Raw genomic sequence first — 20,416 nt, forward strand, 5'->3', positions numbered from 1 at the left:
GGTTTGTTTCATTTATCCTGAAATGGGAGAATTTTTATTAGAAAATGTATTCATTTCCTCTTGCTGCTATAACAAATTGCCCCAAACTTAGTGTCACCAAACATCCTAAAGCTTTTTCTTACAGTTCTTGAGGTCACAAGTCCAAAATCAGCCTCACTGGGCTGACGTCAGGTGTTGGCAGGGCTGGTTCCTTCTGAAGGCTCTAGATGTGAATCCCTGTCTTTGCTTTTCCCAGCTTTTAAGGTGGCCGGCATTCCTTGGCTCATGGCCCCTTCCTCAGAGTAGCACCACTCTCATCTCTGCTTCTGTGGTCACATCTTTTGTGATCCTCTCCTGCCTCTCTCTTTCCCATGTAGAACCCCTGTGATTACTTTGGGCCTACCTGGATAATCTCGGATAACAGTCCCATCTCAAGGCTTTTAACGTAATCACATCTGAAAAGTCCCTTTGCCATGTAAGGTAACATTTGCATTCCAAGTTCTAGGAATTAAGGTATGGACAACTTTGGGCAATCCATTATTCTGTCTACCACAGAAAATATCTAACATTTGTATTTTTCACAGAATTATATTTTTTGTTTACCAGGGAATATAAAATTGAAGAAACACTATAATGCGATTAACTCTGCACAGATAATGGCAATTTTTAAAAAGTATATTTATTTATTTTGAGAGAGAAGGAGCACAAGCAGGGGAGAGAGGCAGTGAGAGAGGGAGAGAGAGAAAATCCCAAGTAGGCTCTGTGCTCCACACTGAGCCCAATGCAGGGCTTGATCTCACAACTGTGAGATTATGACCTGTGCCAAAAGAGTCACTTTACAGGTGCCCCAATGGATGTAGTTAGGAGGGTCAAGTCAAAGTCTTATTTTTACCAATTTACCTGATTATTTGTACTGTTGATAAACGTACTAACTTCTCCACCTCTTAAGAAAATCGGGATAACAGCACCTCATCATGTTGTTAGGAAGGCTAGATAATGTACATGCAGGTGCTTGATAACCTGCAAAACATTATATAAATATATTATTTCCACTGTATATACCACCCTGATCAGAATATGTGGAAACCAGTGCAGCTCAAAACTGTGTTTAAGAACCAGTTTATTGTTGGGTTGTTGTTGTTGTTGTTACTGTTTTAACCTTTGCATATATTAGCTATTATAAAAGGCAGTGCAATTGTCACAGGAAACTCTCACTCCCTGTAGTCATCTTACCAGATTGGTAACAGAGAGTTCCAGAACTGGCTGTTATGCACCAGGTGGGGTTTTGTTTGTTTGTTTGTTTGTTTGTTTGTTTGTTTGTTTGTTTGTTTTTAATGTTCATCTATTTTTGAAAGGGAGAGAGTGGGAGCAGAGCCAGGTAGGGGTAAAGAAAGAGGACAGAGGATCCAAAGCAAGCTTTGTGGTGACAGCAGAGAGCCTGATGTGGGGCTCAAACCCACCAACCATGAGGTCATGACCCGAACCAAAGTTGGATGCTTAACTGACTGAGCCACCCAGGCACCCACCAATTGGGGTTTTTAAATAGATAAAAGGTGCTGTTACCTCAAGATTTAGAGAAGATAAATTTTGTTTTTAGACTAATATAAAAGCAAAATTTTTATTTCATTAGTTTCTTCTTAATGTTTATTCATTTTTGAGAGAGAAACAGAATGAGTGGGCAAGGGGCAGACAGAGAGGGAGACACAGAACTTGAAGCAGGCTCCAGGCTCCCCACTGTCATCACAGAGCCCCATGCAGGGATCGAACTCACTAACCATGGGATCATGACCTGAGCTGAAGCTGGATGCTTAACTGACTGAGCCACCCAGGTGCCCCTCATTTCATGAGTTTTAAATGAAATAAAATCTCAGCCAATTTACAACATAAAAGTAAGAACATGCATCTGAATAATGTTAATAAAATAAATAAGGTAGGTTTGGGTTGCTTATTCTGGAGCAGTGTATGTTTTGTGTGTGGGTGGGGGAAAAACAAAGTATAAAATTGAGCTATTATTTTTTTCTATGTGTTATTTCTTATTTCCAATAGTAAGTTATTGATCAGCTGAATCCATGGTGTAGTAGTTGGTAATCAAATTCTAAAGGTGTGGTAAGGGAAAATGATATTTTGAATAAGCGATTACTGAGACAAAAATTAAATAATATTCCTAAAAAATATATGGTTCCAAGTTTTCCTCTTTAGACTTCAAAATTAGTATAATTAAAAGTGTCAAAAAATAAAAAATAAAAGTGTCAACCACATTTAACAAAATAGATGGAATTCTATAGACTTTCTTGAGAGAAGTGCTATAGAGTATGTTAATAAAAATATTAATCTTATTTTATTTCTTAACTAAAAATATTAAAGCCCCTAAGGGATTTAGCACAAATATTTAAAATTCTGAATCTGTGTGCAGAAAAAATTGAAAACCAGCCCCACTTTATAGAATCTGCATTTAATATCCTAAAATTATGTGGGTAAGTTTTTTTCTTTAACTTTATTTTACATTAGCATGTAGCATATTATTATATTTTATTTTATATTACAAAGATATGCATCATGGTATAGTATGTGATAAAGAACTCAAAAACTTCACTGGATCACTTGATTCCAGTTGATATTTCAGAGGTGGTCAATTTTATTGTAATGGGAGATTCTAGCCACAAGAGATTAAACTATATTAAAATTTTTTCTCACAATAAGTTGCTCTCAAGTGAATGATAAATGTGAGATGAAAGCAAGAAATTATGATTTTTTTAGAGAATTTTTGAGAAAATTTATGAACAATACTAAATAGTTTGCCTAGTATTTTTTCCTCTGTTTAGAAAATTTGGCTCTCAAAGATATATTAACTTCTGAGTCATGTTTTATTGATTTTTCAAATTCCAATGAAGAATAAAATGTCACCAGTTATTTTTGGTATATATATTTTAAATGTAAATTAGAGGTCAGCATTATAAAAGTAATATATTCTATCCTCCATACTATTGTTTCTTCACCCATTTGGGGCAACTAGGAATATCTTCTGCTTCCTTGCTGCCACATAGTAGCTAATCAAGACATCCATTTTTAGGTTTCAATATAATAGAGGAGATTTCTCAAAGTAGGAATAAACCTTTCTGATAATTTAACCTTCTAAATCTTTCTAACAATTCAACTTTTTAAATAGCATGTTTCTTTTAATACACAAATAACACTAGTAGGAGCATATATATATGGTAGTTTTAACACTCACTTTTAGGTTTAGTAGCAATAATATTTTAAAATTTTATAACTATATACATTTAATTTCTTTGATATCTGAATAAAATAATCAAAAATCATTTATTGAATACCTTTACCATACCTTACTTTTTAATACAGACCATGAAAAAAAAAAAAAGAAGTAAATTATTACTCTGGTGCTTTTAAAGAACTTTTTTTTTTTAATATGAAATTTATTGTCAAATTGGTTTCCATACAACACCCAGTGCTCATCCCAACAGGTGCCCTCCTCAATGCCCATCACCCACTTTCCCTTCCCTCCCACCCCCCATCAACCCTCAGTTTATTCTCAGTTGTTAAGAGTCTCTTATGGTTTGGCTCCCTCCCTCTCTCTCTTTTTTTTAATGTACTAATTGCAAATTATGATATTGATGTGGATTATATTGTTATCGTTTCAAATTCTGAGGCTCTGCAAGTCCTAGAATACCAGGTTTATAAGCATTACTTTCAACAGCAATGCTCTTATGGAGCTTGACCAAGAACTGGTTCTGTGTGAAAGCTGCAACTGAATATTTCCTTACATAATATGACAGACTTGAATTGCACTCTTCACTTTCCCTCATATTTCATAATTATTCAAATTACTTAATAGTTTTCTTTAATAATTTCTGCTTTCATCCTGCATTTCTCCATACCTCACCCTCACATGATTGATTCTTTCCTCAAGACATTTTTGGGAGATAAAAACATTGAAAATAAAAAATAAAACCTAGCCTTTCTGTTTTTGGTGCCTATGTTTTTCTCACTACATCAGAGATATAATGCATATTATTTTCATAACCTTTTGGGGGGAACTTTTCTAGCTTTATCTTTTAGGTTGTTTTCTTTGGTAGAAAAGTTTGAGGACAAAAAGTAATTTTAGAGTTCTTCACTTTAGAGATTTCAACAACGAGCTGGATAACAAGTAACAAGTTATTGGTTTCAAATGAAAAGTTCTAACAAACACTAAAAAATGAATCTCTGTGGCATTTATAAAATTGTGCTTTTCAAAGCTTTCCCTTGAAATATCTTTAAATTTTTCTTGAAAAGCATGAATTAAAAGTCCTATAGAGAGGATATATTATACTTTATATAGTACAGGAGATTCAAATTTTGAACGCATGAAATGCCAAAATAGTTAATATTTTGTATTTAAGAAATAACTTTTATCTCTCACATTTAGACTAATGACTTAGGTTTGAATGCCCTTCTTTTTATGATTTTTAAATAAATTATTTTCAAATAGCTTTGCTTATAGTAGCTGTGAAATAGAAGTCTAATATAATTAATATTTGTTAACTTGGATTCTTTAGAGTCTTAAAAAGTGTATTTGTTATTTTGTGGATGGTAACAAGGATCCAGTTAATCCAGTTAATAAGGAAAATCCAGTTAATAAGGAAAAGGTCACTAACCTTTGAGAACAAATAGACCATTCATCTATCAGATTTTCAGAACTTTAAAAGCCCCTGAGCAGAGCAGTTTTCAAGTTCTAGGTAAGCCGAGGTCTGTGATTTGTGTCTGATTATTCAGTGTCTTCCTAATTTTGATAGAGGTATACGTGTAATCCATTATTACTTTGCCTTCAGAGAGAAAAGAGGATTCTTAAGTTTTTTATTTATACAGTGTTGCAAGATGGCTTTCTTAACCTTTGCCTTTTATGTCCATCTCTCTTTATTTTTATAAGCCTATTTTCCTTTTGGTCACTTAGTTAGAAACAAAAATTTTTTTGATAGTTGCCAATTCTCCCAGGGCTACAGAATAGGATATTATTTTCATTGTTTTCTTTAGAAAGGAAGATTTCTCATACTTTACAAATGGCTCAATTACAGACTTTATTAAACATAATTCATTTGTTCTTCATTCTTATTGAAGCTTGCCATTTTTGAAAAAGAAAGTATCGGATGAAATAACATATGCTGAAGATACTGCTAATTCAATCGCTCTTCTGGGTAAGTTAAGATTTCCTTAAGGTAGAGGGGTGTAACGTATGACAGGCCCTACTGTCAAGAAAAAAGTGTCTTATATACTAAGTCTTAGAGTCCCTCAAATGTAGGTTCTTTTCTTGTTTTTGGTTGGGAATTAATCATAGCGTGCTTGATGATAATTTTTGTTATCATTATCCACTTAGGCATTTTATAATACCAACAAGATTCTGTGTTCCTTAATTTAAGGACTGGCAGATGTTTATTTGTCTTGATGTTATTTAGTTTGTTGAAATATTTAACTTTTTTTGTAAATCAGACATGTGTTCCTCTCAGTAATCACAAAAATGTTTTCAATGTTAAACTCTCATAATTGCTAGTCTAATTGCTAGAATCATTGGGATCCAAATTGTTCATTAAATCTAAAATTTTATATAAAATCATAAAATGGTGAGACATCCTTTTATATCTAAATAAGTTTCATTAGTCTTCTATGGTAGATTCTGGGAGAAATTATTATGGGCTAGAATGGAGTAAGGGTGTCCAGGAAATTAGAATAAATGTGGGGAGTTAAATAAGATGACCTTAAGGAGGAGGCAGGCTGGAAACTAATAGGAAACTTGAACTCTGTGAATTTCTACCATCAGTGGAAATTTACAATGGGAAGCCAACCCAAAGGAGGACATGATAACATTAATACATAAAAGATGTAGGTTTGGGGGCACCTGGGTGACTCAGTTAAGCATCTGACTCATGATTTCAGATCAGGTCATGATCTCATGGTTTGTGGGACTGGGCCCAAGCACAGAGCCTGCTTGGGATACTCCCTTTCCCTATCTCTTTGCCCCTCTCCCTTTCTCTCTCTTTCTCAAAATAAATAAATAAACATTAAAAAAAAAAAAAAAGATGCATGTTTGGATGATAACATTAAAAAATGCCTCTATTGCCCTTATTGTTTTTAAATGTTGCCTCCATAAGAGTGTTGGCAGGCATTTGTATGATAAATACATGGCTCTTTATTACTGTGTCAGTCTGGTCTTTGCTGAATAACTGCTTGCCTGCCTATAGAAGAATGAAGGAAGTATGAACTCTTTGCTTAAAATGAGCTCCCTTCACTGATTATTGACTGCAAATACTACTGTCCTGTCCCTTATTTTTTAATTGCTGAAAAGATGAGTTTTAAGCTAAAATAATTGTATAGAGTATAAGGGGTTGAACAAATGTTGTAGTTATTTTTACTAATAACTTCCAGCTTCTACCTAGTAGTAAGTCATAATACTTTTTTCTTCTAAGTGATAATTATTTCTGATTCAAGAGCAGGATTTTGGAAACGTATGAGGGAAAATGTTGGTACTCTGTCCTGAGATAAAACAGGAAACCGTAAGAAATGATCTAAACTTACAAGAACTAAAAGGGTGGGGAGCAGATGAGAAACCTTAGAATTTCCCGTAAACTTGTTTAGTTTTGTTGGAAAAGTTTAGTTGTTTCTGTTGACTAAGTTTTTCCAAAATGTAATGATTTTTCAACATAAAAGGAAGTGTTCAAAAAATTAAGGGAATCATCTGGAAATTGTCTTCTTTTCTTCTTCTTCTTTTTTCTTATTTTAGTGGTATTTTTTGCAGATAGATACTCCTAAAGCAAGTGTGAAGCTTTCCTATGTGCTTTCTCCTTTGGTCCATTTGTGTCCCTACTCACTGACCACTCCCAGAGGTGAACATTGTGCAAATCCTAATGCAAATCACAGATTTTCCGGGAACACCTCATTATCTGTTTCCCTCACAGATTCCACCAAGATCTGGTTCAGCCCTGAAGTTGATTCTCCCAACTCTAGTCTCCAGTTGGGACACACACACGCACACATGTGCATATGTGTGTGTGTGTATAACCCATATCTTGCCAAAATAATAATAGTAACTTATTATATGCCAGACTCTATTCTCAGCTTTTTCTCATATTAACTCATTTAATCCCCACAGCAATCTTTAAAGTGGAAACTGTTGTTATACAAATTTTATAGATGAGAAAACATACAAGTTTACATAGGTAGTAAATGGCAGAGCCAGTATTTAATCTTAAAACCATCTGGTTCCAGCATTTATGCTATTAATCACCATTCCTTTCTCCTTGGGAAGAAGAGGCTGAGTTGATTGAGGGGCCAAATGTTATAAGGATAGATCCAAGGTATTTCATGTATGGATGTTGTGTATGTGTGTGCATGTATAAAATACATGATCCAGCTTGAATTTCCAGTGAGGATATTTTTAATCATATTACTCACACATTTAAATTTGCAAATAAACTTATGACAGTGTTATTAAATAGCATTCATTTATCTTTCTGGCAGGTGAATTAATGAAAATACCAAATTCTGAATTGAGGATACAAATTTGTAAGTGTATTGTTGACTTCTATCATGCAGAACCACCAAAGAAGCATATTACAGGTGAAGTTTTCGGTAGTCTTTTAGTAACAACTTACGTCTACAAAACATTATTCTGTCTCTTTGAACCTACAAAGACATGGTGGGATTGATGCAAGCTAGTGGGATCCAAGGACCCAGAGGTATTCCCATAGGACTCAAACACAAGCTGAGAGGTAGTAAGAGCAGAGTTTATTGAAGACATAGAGTGTAAATATGGATAGAGCATCTGGGAGACTCAGAAAGGAAAGAAGAATGAGTCTTGTCTTTGCTTGGGGCCTGTGGTTTTTATTGAGGATTGTGGTCCTGTGCACATCTCCATAAGTCACTTACGCCCTAGAGCCAGGGGTCTTGATGAGTCAGTGGTTCTTGGAAAACCTCACCCAATTACTCTTAAGATATTGTCTGTTGTTCTGGAAGACTCCAAAGAAATCATTACATCCATGACCTTTATAAGAAGGATATGTATGTATGTATGTATGTGTAAATGTATATAGATAGATAGATACACACACATATACTTATATATATACACATACATATATAATTATTTGCATGATATTTTTATTCTAATACTAAATATTTAGGATACAGTTTTAAAAGTAATGCCTAAATTAGTTTAATTGTAATTATTATTATTAATGTTATTTAATACTGTTAATGATATTATTTATTGTTTCTCTAACTCTTCTATAATTATTCACAATATCTTTTCCACCCAATTAGATGTTAAATTCTAAATGCTAATAACATTCTCACTCATCTTTGGGAAGAAAGTTCTGTATATTATAGCTAAGGGATCTTAATATATAATGGTAAAATGAGTCACACTGAAATGGGTGGTATCAAGCCAGGGGGCACTTGCATTGTGGATGATATTATTTAGGACATAGTTCCTACCTTCATAGTTTCTATAATTTATAATCAGTATAGGAAGGGAGAGAAGACATAAATAATTTAAGTGATATGTTTCTTAAGAGATGAGGAAATAAGCTATGGTAGTAAAGAAAGATTACTTATGACTAAGGAAAATGGAAAGACCTCTGAAGCACAGAGTAAGGAGATTATTAAATGTCACATTTGAATTATTGGTGATATAGACAGGTAGAAGTGTTTGGTAGATAGTAGACAATGGATACTTAGAATAGACCAGAAATGTAGGTTTGAAATTTATACAAATAGAGATGAAAGTTGAAGCCATCAGGATAGTTCAGTTTGCCTGGAGATAAAGCATATGAATAGCCAAGGAGCAAGAATGGCAGCATGGACAGTGCCCATGTTGACATGTGGAAAAAAATGACCCAAAGAAATCAGCAGTGAAAGGCTCAATGAGGAGAAAGAAAACCTCAGGACTGTTAGGTCTTAGGCGCCAATGAATGAAAAATTTGATGAAGGAAGAAGTGGTTTTAGCATCAAATACTGTAGTAAAGGCTTCGGTGATTGATGAATGAAAAGGCCAAATTAATATGGTACCTGAAAAGTTGTAGCTAGCCTTTGGTAGATGTATTGCCATGAGGTGGTCAGGGCAGGTACAGGATTGTCAGAAGAGAGGCAGAGGGAGTAAGGGAGTAGAGGCAGTGAATGCTTCCTTAAGTTGTGAGATCAGGTGGTGAAGAAAAAAGAAGAAGATGGAGAAGAGCTGAGCTGGTAGGAAGATCAAAGAGGGATATTTGGGTTTTACTGTTTTTTATTTGTTTATAGGAGAGGGGGAAATGAGGTTTGTAGACACAACAAGAAGCTAGTAACTCGAAAACGGGACGGTGAAAGTCCCAAAGAAAGCAAGAAGAGGATGGAATTAAGAGCACAGGGATAGGGTTAACCTTGGCAAGAGACAGGCACCCTTTAATATAGAAAGAAAGAGTGACAAATGATGTCTAAGATAAAACAGAGTAGTTAAAGTGTGGTGAGGCTGACCTTAATTTAATCAGGCTCCAAAATTTAGGAGCCCTAGGCAATGCTCTCACTGTCACACAGTTGGTTTTTAGTGGTAGGCATGGCTGGACATCTGGAACCACAGAGAAAAGTCCTCAGTAGAACAATTTAAGAGACAGCCCTGGAGACAGGAATCCAGTCCATGAGCCTTAATATTACTATATGCTTCCATAGAAATAGAACTCAATAGAAAAAGATATAGGGAGTTTAAAAGTATATTTTGGTCCATCCATATGATAGATTAGTATGGAATTAAAAATCATGATTTGGGAAAATATTTTACAGAATGGGGAGAATCTTAAAAAATGTTTAGTGGCTGCAATCGAATATAAAATTCCACATATGAGTATTGTTAAAATTATATGCGTACATTAAAAATATTAGCAAGAAATATACCAAAATCTTAATGTTGCTATCTCTTGATAGTGAAATTACAGGCAATTTTTGCCTTCCTCTCCATACTCTTTTTTTTTTCTTCTCCATACTTTTTAAATTCCTAAAGTAAGTAACTAGGGTATACCATAGAGAGCCCATCCCAGAAATGAACAGGGCCTTGTCCATTGCCAAAGATGAGATTCAGAAAGATAACACAAACTGACAGACCTCTAAGAACTATGGCAAAGTCAAAGAACTTCATTGGTTTCAAAAGTGAAGAAGTCAGGGAGCTAGATAATTCACAGCACCAAGAGAGGAAATAGCTGCATCAAGTGAGCAAGTACCCTCTAGTGTTTATTTAATGTTTCTCATTGAATGTAGTCAGGCAGGCACCTGTGCAATTATGTCAAAAGAGGAGGTAATGTTTCTCATAGGAACTAAGGCAGAAGGAAATTCTTTTGCATTGCCAAGAATCACACTTTCCTAAAATATCATTTTATTCACTAGCATTTATCAAAACAGCATATTTTCACTTATGTCATTGTCATGTCACATCATCATTTTTCCTTGAAAGCAACTGAAGTAATGCATTGACTTAAATAGTGAAAACATTTAGTATTTGTAATCATACCACTTTTCTTTGTGGGGAGGCATATCTACGGACAAATAAGAAATATTTTGCTCCTTTTTAGAATTCAAGATGTGCCCCCTCGGATCTGCGGTCCTATTTCAAATTTTACACCAGGGACCAGCAAACTATGGACCCCAAAGCTAAAATCAGCCCACTGTAAATAAAGGTTTATTGGAACACAGCTACATCCATTTATTTTCTGTATTACTTATGCTTGTTTTTGTGCTATGGTAGCAGAGTTGAGTATTTGAGACAGAAACCTTAAACTTGCAAAACCTAAAATACTTATTACTTGGCCTTTTACAGAAAAAGTTTGCCTGTCCTTGTGCTATACCATTTAAAATGCCATACACTTTTTAAGTTGTTATTGCTGTTGTTTATAATAATAAATTACTCATTCCTTTGTCTGAACATAGATGATTACTATGTGAAATAACTGTACATATTTTTTAACTAATTGTTTTTAGGTTACCAGCAAGCAAGTTCATCATACAAGATTAAGATGGCTGAAGTTGGAGGATTGGCAAAAAAAATGGTCCAGTCATTGGCCTTACTTGAAAATCAACTTGTTGAGAAGCTTTGGGTACTTAAAGCTCTGCAACATCTTTCAACTTCTGGTTTGTATATTATTAAATTTAAATACTTCATTCTCAACTATTTTTGTTTTTATTTAACAATGTCAAGACTATACAACATAAATAACTTTTAAATTTATTTTAAGAAGTTAATTGTACTTTAATGATGAAAGCCCAAGCAGCCAGTGGAATCTGTGCCCACCTCAATGACCCAGATCCCTCTGGACAGCTTCTGTTTCGTTCATCAGAAATACTTTGGAACTTATTGGAAAAATCTTCAAAGGAAGAAATCATACAACAGCTTAGTAACTTGGAATGTTTGCTGTAAGTATGTAGTTAGATAGGAATGCTTTTTAACCTTAAAATGATAGCCAGTGACATCACTAACATCCTTGTTTGAATATGTGTTTAATTAGGCTTTTGAGTCATGTAATGGCTATGTTTCAGGACATCACTTTTATGCTGTGGTATAAATGCATCTGCACATCAAGCCATTTTTTTTCTATTTGGAAAGCTTTTAAAGTAGATTAATTAAAACTAAGTTATGTCTCTGAATAAGTATAAAGGAAAATTATACATTTAAAAGAACTACTTCATTTGTTCATTCACTAAACTTATTTTTGAGTACTTACTGTCTTCCAGATGTTGCAATAAGCATTAACAAGAAATATAAGTGAGCCTTTAAGTTACTTATTCATTTATTCATCAAGTAATTGTCTTCTCTGTGCCAACTTCACTACTAGGCCATAGAAATACAAATGAAAGCAATGCAGACATGGTCTCTGCTTTCATGGAATTTGTATGATGTTAGGAGATGGACAAGTCAATAGCAACTAAATGTTATGAAAGACATTATCACAAGGTGCTACATGTTCGTTAGAAAAGAGTGAATCAGCACACCCAGACCAACAGATTTAAACCATTTAGGATATTTATGGGCTTATGTAACTACAAAGTCAAGGATAAAACTTGTTTCGTGGGCAGTTGTAGTCAAGGCTCAGCAAATAAAAGGAGTTGGGCCCTCGTCATTCCTTTGCAGTCTTCCAGTGTGTTATCTTTATTCCCAAGATCCACATGGTGAGACCTAGGAAATGTACGTTTATATCATCACAACCCCAAATGAAGCAGAAAAGACTTGCTATTCTGAAAGTCCAAAGAAAATATTTCGAATTGAGTCCCTGTAGGCCCTGCGTAGTCTGGATTGGCTACATGCCATTCCAGAATGAATTACTAGTGACAAAGAAATGTTCTGGCTAAAAGGAAGCTGAAGGCATCTTTGCAAGACCAAAAATGGGGAAAGAGTAAATGCCCAAATAAAAATAAGGGTAGTGTTATCATAAGAAGGGCAAGTGAGGGGCACCTGGCTGGGTCATTCAGTACATCATGAGACTCTTGATCTCATGGTTGTGAGTTCAAGCCCCACATTGGGTGTAGAGATTACTTTAAAAAATAAAATCTTTCAATAGTAATAATAATAATGAGAAGAAGAAGAAGGAGGAGGAGGAAGAAGAAAGGAGAACAAAATAAAGAGAAGAAAGAGGGAAGAAAGAAGAGAAAGAAGAAGGACAAATGAGTGCTAGAAGGCAAAGCAACAAATGCCCATTGTACAGGAAACCTGATATAGATTTAGAGAGTTAATAAATACTTCCTGATGAACCTTAATTTGGTATCTGAATGATAAATGTGAATTGGCAACAGAGAAGAGTTTTGTGTCCTAGACAGGGGAACAGAAGTGAAAATAGAACCTAGCAACATTAAAAAAAAAAAACAAAAAACTGAAAGAAATTCAATATATCGAGAGCAGAAAATAGTAAAATAGGGAGAGATGAAGCTAATTAGCAGGGACCATAACATGAAAGGCTTGATTAGCCTTGGTAAGGAGGTGTAGGACTTTTTAATGTTAACGACAAAAAAAAAAGCCTTTAAGTAGTTTACAAAGGAAAATGATATGAATTAATCTTTATTTTAGAGCACTGTACCCACCTTGTATAGATTTGGATTGATGGATTCTTACGTGATAGAGATTTGAATCCTATGTAGAGGCAGATTTGGAAATGTAGGAAAGATTACAAATACTTTGAAATGAATAGTATAATATGAAAATGGGGGAGGTGCCTGGGTGGCTTAGTCTGTTAAGCCTCAGACTTCAGTTCAGGTCATGATCTTGGGGTTTGTAAGTTTGAGCACTGCATCAGGCTCTGTGCTAACAATGCATAGCCCACTTCGGATCTGCTGTCTTCCTCTCTCTGCCCTTCCCCTGACTGTGTTCTATCTCTCAAAAATAAATAAGCATTAAAAAATAAAAATAAAAATGGGGCTTTTGTTGGTAGACACTTAAGTAGCATTTACAAAAATATGGTTTTAAAGATATGATTTTGCTTTCTAGGACTTTGAAGGAAGTATTTAAAAATCTGTTTATGAGAGGTGTTAGTCATTATGATCGTCAGCTTAGAAATGATATATTAGTAATCACTACAATTATAGCTCAAAATCCTGGAGCACCAATGATTGTAAGTATGAATCAAATTGCATTAATTTTAATTGTGGAAGTAGTTGGTATGGGGGGAAGGAGTCCTAAACTATGTTGTAATAGTTATGAGCTTTTTTGTGATGCCCAGGTATATTGTAATGTCATTATGGTCACCGATACCCTTGCACTCTGCCGGTTCTTCTTTGCAACCTTTTGGAAACTTGAGATTCTCTTAATATTTTATAATTTACTTACATATTTACCATTTATGATATGTTACTTTGCTTTCTGATAATATGAGTTTATATCTGGCATCATTTCTCTTTCACCTAAAGAATTTCCTTTGCCATTTCTTGTGATGGAGATCTGCTGGCTGCTGGCAGTAAATTCCCTTAGTTTCTTTTATCTGAGAATATCCTTAATTCAGCTTAATTATTGAGGTCTGTGTTCACAGAATATAGAATTCTTAAGTTGAACATTTTTATCTTTTAACATCTTCTGGTTTCCATTGTTTCTGATAAGAAATATTTATTATTTCAACTTGTTTCCCCATGGACAGTGTATCACATTTCTTTCTGGCTGTTTTTCAAGATTTTCACTCTATCTTTGGTCTTCAAAAGTTTCACTATGATGTGCCAAGATGTGGTTTTCTTTGTGTTTGTTTATCCTGCTTGAGGTTAATTCATAGAGCTTCCTGAGTATTTAATTTTACTAAATTAGGAGAATTTTGGGCCATTATTCAAGTATTTTTTCATCCCCTCTCTCCTCTTCTTCTCTAATTCAGATTACATGTATGTTTGTCATGAGGCTCTGTTCACTTTTTTCAATAATTTTTCTATTCTTCAAATTCAATAATTTGTATTGGTCTATATATGTAAATTCAATGACTTTTTTTTTCTATCCTCTTCATTCTGTTATTAATTCCATCCAGTACATTTTTATTTCAGATGTTACATTTTTGGGATTTTTTAAAAATTTTTGTTTCCTTTTTTATAGTTTATATTTCTCTGCTGAGAGTTCCTGTCTTTTGGTTTATTATGAGCATCTATACCATGGATTCTGGTGTACTCCTCTGACAAGTATATACTTTTTTTGTATTAATAGGCATTTAGTTTGGCTACTCATCCTTATGGTGGATGACAGGTCAAATCTGAGTTCATTTCTTTTGGCCTCACTTGGGATGCTTGAGAATTCCCTGCCCTGGCATGATTCAGGCATTAGCCAGAGATTTGGGAGTTTATACACAGAAGTTGAGGTTCCCTTTCTGTGGCTCTCTCCTTTATGTGGGATTTCTCTTTTCACATTCCAGTAGTAGCAGTTGCCCTGAGATTACCTCTGCCCTCTGAGTCTTCAAACCACTAAGATTACAGCTTTACTCTGGGTTGTATCATCCATACAAGGTGTAGACTAGGGCCTGGCCTCAGTCAAAAAGCCATTTTTTTAAAAAAGGGAAACCCATGCAGTTTGCATTTTTTAAAAAATGGGAAATCCATTTCTTTCTTCAAAGTTCTGAGTCCCTTCCAGCATCTGCTTGGTTTTGGTCACAAAACCATTGTTTTTATATTTTGGTAAGGGTTTATGATTGTTACCTGAAGAAAGGTTTTTTATAGGAGCTACTCTGCCATCCCAGAAGCTGAGCCTTCCCACATTTTATAATGTAAACCTCACTGAATGATTGACACCCCAGGGTAGAGATCTTTGGCAATGACATTCACATATCAGCCACACACTTTCTAAGTTGTACTTAAAGGAAATTTTGGAGCGAAGGCCTCAGTCTCATATCAATGGTTATCAAATGATCCCAACAAAGAACAGTCGTGGAATTTGTAATGTGCAAATGGGGCAACAATCCTCCATAGCTTCCTACTCAAGGCTGCAATGTATGGGTAGACCTGTATGTTTCTCTGGAAGGCCCTGGTTAGTTAATAAGTTCTCATTAGCATCTTTGCAAACATCCAGGTGCATTTTATGAGTCATATAACATATTCACATTTAAACAAACTATAGGGGGGCATCTGGGTGGCTCAGTCAGTTAAGCATCCGACTTCGACTTCGACTCAGGTCATGATCTCACAGCTTGTGAGTTCGAGCCCCACATCAGGCTCTGTGCTGACAGCTCAGAGCCTGGACTCCACTCCAGATTCTGTGTCTCCCTCTTTCTCTGCTCCTCACCGGCTCGTACTCTGTCTCTTTCTCTGTCAAAAATAAACATTAAAAAAAGTTTTTTTTAAAGAAACTATATGGATCCTAAAGCAGTACAAATGAAATGCTGCAAGCTCTAAAGCCCAGGGTTTGTCCCTGTAAACTCTCCCTAATTACAAAGTCCAATTAGGATATCTCTGTCAGTAACGAGTTACCTCATGCTGAGATGTTTGCAATTCTGTTTATTCTTCAGGGCTTTTAATGTTAACTAGAAAATGTTATGTTATCTCTTGACCAAACCTTTGACATAATGAGATTGGTTGGGGTAAAGGTGGCAAGCGGGGTTGTTTAAGAAGAAAAGCTGTCGAAAATAACATCTTTCTCCCTCATTTTGTCACTTAAGGGTATAAATAATAAATTACACGAGTAATTTATAGTCTTAATACATTTTGGGTTCTTACCAAATTTTAAATAGCATCCTATAAAATATAGAGTAATCTAAAAATATTTCTTAGAACCAACAGAAGGAAGTTTATATTAAATAAATTAGAAGTTTATCTGGCTTCACATTTCTTGCTTTCATCCCTTTCTGTTGTGAGTAGTTTATGAAGTCAAATAAATGACAAAGGGAATCTGATAAAGATAATTAAATATTAAGTAAATGTAGACATCTGTAACTTCCATCTAATTAAATCATCCTTCTGTGTATTTATTATTAGGAATGTGGCTTTACCAGGGATTTGATACTATTTGCAACTTTTAATGAAGGTAAAAACTATAAAGCTTTCAACCTATAATTATCCTGATGAGTTTTATACATTATTTTAGCTGTTATTTTCTTTTTTTTTCTCCTAACAGTTAAAAGTCAAAATCCTTTGGTAAAAGGTCTTAAGCTTTCTAATTCCTATGAAGATTTTGAGTTGAAGAAACTGCTATTCAATATAATTGTGATCTTATGTAAAGATTTGCCTACTATACAGGTAAAAAGAAAAACAATCCAAACAAAGCTAAAATTGCCTCACTTTGTAGTGTAACTTTTTAAAACTCATGACTGCAAATCTTTCATCAACACATAGGTTTACTATAGAAAGTAACTTTTATTGGGCAGAATTTCATCTTTGCAAAATTTCTTTTGATTACCTGTTTAATAAACAGTGAATTTACCTAAATTTAAACCACATAAGCCAAATAAAAGCAGGAGAATCTTACTGATTTATTTATGTATTTAGATCTCTTGAATAAGAAAAAAAATTAAAGAAAATCCATATAGGCCCATCCAGCCTAATAGTCTGTCTCTGATCATATTATGACTAAGGCTTTAGTCAGGCAGAATGCATTGCTGCCATTTTCTAGCAACGTGATCCCACATAGGCTGTCTAGTTTCTAAAAATCCCAGATATCTTAATTTCAAAATGGGTATAACACCCATTATTATGAGGGTTAAAGGAGCTCAGGATTTTTCGGTATTACAACTTTGAAGAACATACACACACACTAAAAAAGCCCAGAGAAAGAAAAATTGTCTTTAAAGTTATGGCTTTTTTAAAAAATTTTTTAATGTTTTACTTATTTTTGAGAGAGCGACAGAGCACAAATGGGGGAGGGGCAGAGAGAGAGGTAGACACAGAATCCAAAGCAGACTCCACGCTCTGAGCTGTCAGCACAGAACCTGACATGGGGCTTGAACCCACCAGCTATGAGATCATGACCTGAGCTGAAGTCAGACGCTTAACTGACTGGGCCACCCAGGTGTCTCATAGTTTTATTATTTACATCAAAAATATATACTCTATAGAAACTAAGTGTATTTTCTGAATTGCCAAATAGAAAATCATTCCATAAAATATGGTTTTATTAGTACAGTGGAGTCTTCTATAACTATTAAAATGATAGCTATGGAGACAAAATGTACACTACAATTTATAAACCAATTTTAATTGACAACAGAGTCAAATAGCATAACAACTGTGGTGAGATTCTTAATACAGTATGTAAGCAGTGGAATCAACTAATTTGTTTTATGTCGTAAGTTTGTGGTCCATTAATAGTAATGATGATAAATATATGTCCTATTATTTGAAGTTCATGGAGTATTTTGAAAACATCCACTTAGGGGCACCTGCGTGGCTCAGTCGGCTAAGCTCCCCACTTCGGCTCAGGTCATGATCTCAGGGTCCATGAGTTTCAGTCCCACGTCTGGCTCTGTGCTGACAACTCAGAACCTGGAGCCTGCTTCGGATCCTGTGTCCCTCTCTCTCTCTGCACCTCCCCCAATTGCGTGCGCTCTCTCTCTCTCTCTCTCTCTCAAAAATACATAAACATTGAAAAAATTAAGAAAACATTATCTACTTAGTACTTATGGTAATGCTAGAACTAGCTGTTGTTCTTATTCCTATTTTCTCATATCTACATCTTGTGTTCATTCCACATGGACTAGTAGAAAATTTAGAAAATAATCATAGATGTTATTGTGAAAAAATCTTTATAGAATAATACCAAATGAAGGGGCGCCTGGGTGGCTTAGTCAGTTGGGCATCCAACTTTGGCTCAGGTCATGATCTCATGGTCCGTGAGTTTGAGCCCCGCGTCGGGCTCTGTGCTGTCAGTTCAGAGCCTGGAGCCTGCCTCAAATTCTGTGTCTCCCTCTCTCTCTGCCCCTCTCCCACTCATGCTCTGTCTCTATCAAAAAATGAATAAATGTTAAAAAAATTTAAATAAAAAAGAATACCAAATGAAAAGAAAATTGAATAGAATATAGCATATCATGTGTTGCTATCTTGTGAACCATATATAAGCATCAATCAGAATTAGCCGTGGGGCACCTGGGTGGCTCAGTCAGTTGTGTGTCCAACTCTTGATTTCAGCTCAGGTCATGATCCCAGGGTTGTGGAATCATGCCCTGTGTTGGACTCTGAGCTGAGTGTGGAGCCTGCTTGAGATTCTCTCTCTCTCTCCCCTCCCCCCCCCCACCTCTGCCCCTCTCCTCTGCTGGCACACACTCTCTCTAAAAACAGAAAAGAAAAAAGAAAAGAAAAGAAAAAGAATTAGCTATAACATTGACAATTGTCAACTGTCAACATTGTCCTATTCTAATAGCTATACATTTTTGTTCTGTTTTAGTGAAATAATGGATTCAGTACCATTTTAAAATTCTAGGCATGTAATTATAAATATGGCTTGTGACCTGAGTGGAATTCATTGGATAGAAAATTTATATAAGTTATATTGCAGGTGCTTAAAAGTTAGCCATAGTCATTATTCTGGATAAAATTGATTTGTTTATAGTATACAATTGAGTCTGTGAAGTGTTTCTTTTTCAAAAAGTGAAGGGAAGAGAGAAATGGCAGCAGTTTGTTTGCTCCAAATTTTCTGCTACTGTGGTTTAATAACAGGCAGAAGCTAAATTACATATATAAGCAGCATATATGAAAACATTCATACTTGCTTTATATAATTGTCAGCTAGAGAGTGCATATCCCAGATAAAGGGGATCATAGCCAATTGCTGTTTTTGTTTTTGTTTTTTGTTTTGCTATTTAACATAGGCTGGGATCTTTAGGAAGGAAATAATTTTTTAATGATCATAATAAAACCTAATATTGGAAATTTTTAATTTTCTTAGATTAAATAAAACTGTTTTAATTATGCTTCTAATAAAGTACTTTTTGCCCTTTCTCATAGCTATTAATTGATGGCAAAGTTATCTTGGCTTTGTTTACCTATGTTAAAAAACCTGAGAAACACAAAACAATTGAATGGTCTGCAGCACAGTATGAAGAATTACAACTGCACGCAATTGCCACTTTGTCATCAGTGGCTCCTTTACTAACAGAAGAGTATATGTTGTGTCAGGGAAATGCTCGAGTCCTTGCATTCTTACAATGGTGTGAGAGTGAAGGTGAGTGATCCCTGTGAAAATTCTAATTTACAAATTTCAATGGAACTCTCAATATATGCATAGAAAAAGAAATAAAATTAATTAAAGCAAAGAAATAAAAACATATATCTGGTTTCTTGTGATTTATATTCATGTAAATATATTCATGTGTTTACATGTTGTTTTAAGGGAAAAAATCTGAGATTTCATTTAAAGTCTGACACATTAGTAAATATCCTAACTATAGGTAACGTGTACCTCTCAGTAAAAGAAATCATTCGTATAACCTGATTTAAATTTTTTATCATTAGGCTTATCCAACAATTATACTAAGTCCTGGAAATATTTTAATTATTCAACAAATATTTGTCGAATACTTACTGGGTATAGATATTGTTTTAGCTGCTAAAGATACATTTATGTTCAAAAAAATAAAATCTCTACCTTCATGGAGCTTAAAATCTCCAGCCAGAAGTAATGACTCCACAAATAGCCTACCAAATTAGCAAACTCCCAATTTGTACAAATACTTTATTTCAATTCTCATCATTCTCAGAAAGGAAATAAGAAATGACTTTCTTTAAAAAAAAAAAAAAAAAAAAAAACATTTATAAGGAAGATACTGCATTCTTTTCTGGTAGTAATTTTGCTCTAGAAATAATTTGGTATGATACATTTTCAGTAGATCAAGAAAATCATATATCCATGAGAGAGGGAAAAAATTATACCTGATTTTTTTTTATCCTCTATTTTCTAATATGCTGAGTTACTAATTTTTTTCTTGGTAAACTGCTGTGCATTAAATAAAACAATTCTTCAGTCTATTCTTTATATCATTTATGTTTACAAAAGATT

General features: G+C 34.5%; 1 protein-coding gene across 4 annotated transcripts in view; it reads left to right on the plus strand.

Moving 5' to 3' along the window:
* CFAP69 (cilia and flagella associated protein 69) overlaps positions 1-20,416 on the plus strand; it is a 60,615-nt gene that overhangs the window by 12,130 nt on the left and 28,069 nt on the right. Inside the window, exons 4-12 of one of the 4 annotated variants that reach the window (XM_045496987.1) lie at positions 2,344-2,453; positions 5,092-5,168; positions 7,486-7,584; positions 10,966-11,115; positions 11,220-11,397; positions 13,460-13,583; positions 16,405-16,453; positions 16,544-16,665; positions 19,366-19,582. In XM_045496987.1, coding sequence (XP_045352943.1) covers positions 2,344-2,453; positions 5,092-5,168; positions 7,486-7,584; positions 10,966-11,115; positions 11,220-11,397; positions 13,460-13,583; positions 16,405-16,453; positions 16,544-16,665; positions 19,366-19,582 — 1,126 coding nt within the window. The remainder of the gene's footprint in view (positions 1-2,343; positions 2,454-5,091; positions 5,169-7,485; positions 7,585-10,965; positions 11,116-11,219; positions 11,398-13,459; positions 13,584-16,404; positions 16,454-16,543; positions 16,666-19,365; positions 19,583-20,416) is intronic. The other 3 variants (XM_045496988.1, XM_045496989.1, XM_045496990.1) reach the window with 3 other exon arrangements.

The sequence above is a fragment of the Leopardus geoffroyi genome, chromosome A2, assembly GCF_018350155.1.
Source record: "Leopardus geoffroyi isolate Oge1 chromosome A2, O.geoffroyi_Oge1_pat1.0, whole genome shotgun sequence".
NCBI lineage: Eukaryota > Metazoa > Chordata > Mammalia > Carnivora > Felidae > Leopardus > Leopardus geoffroyi.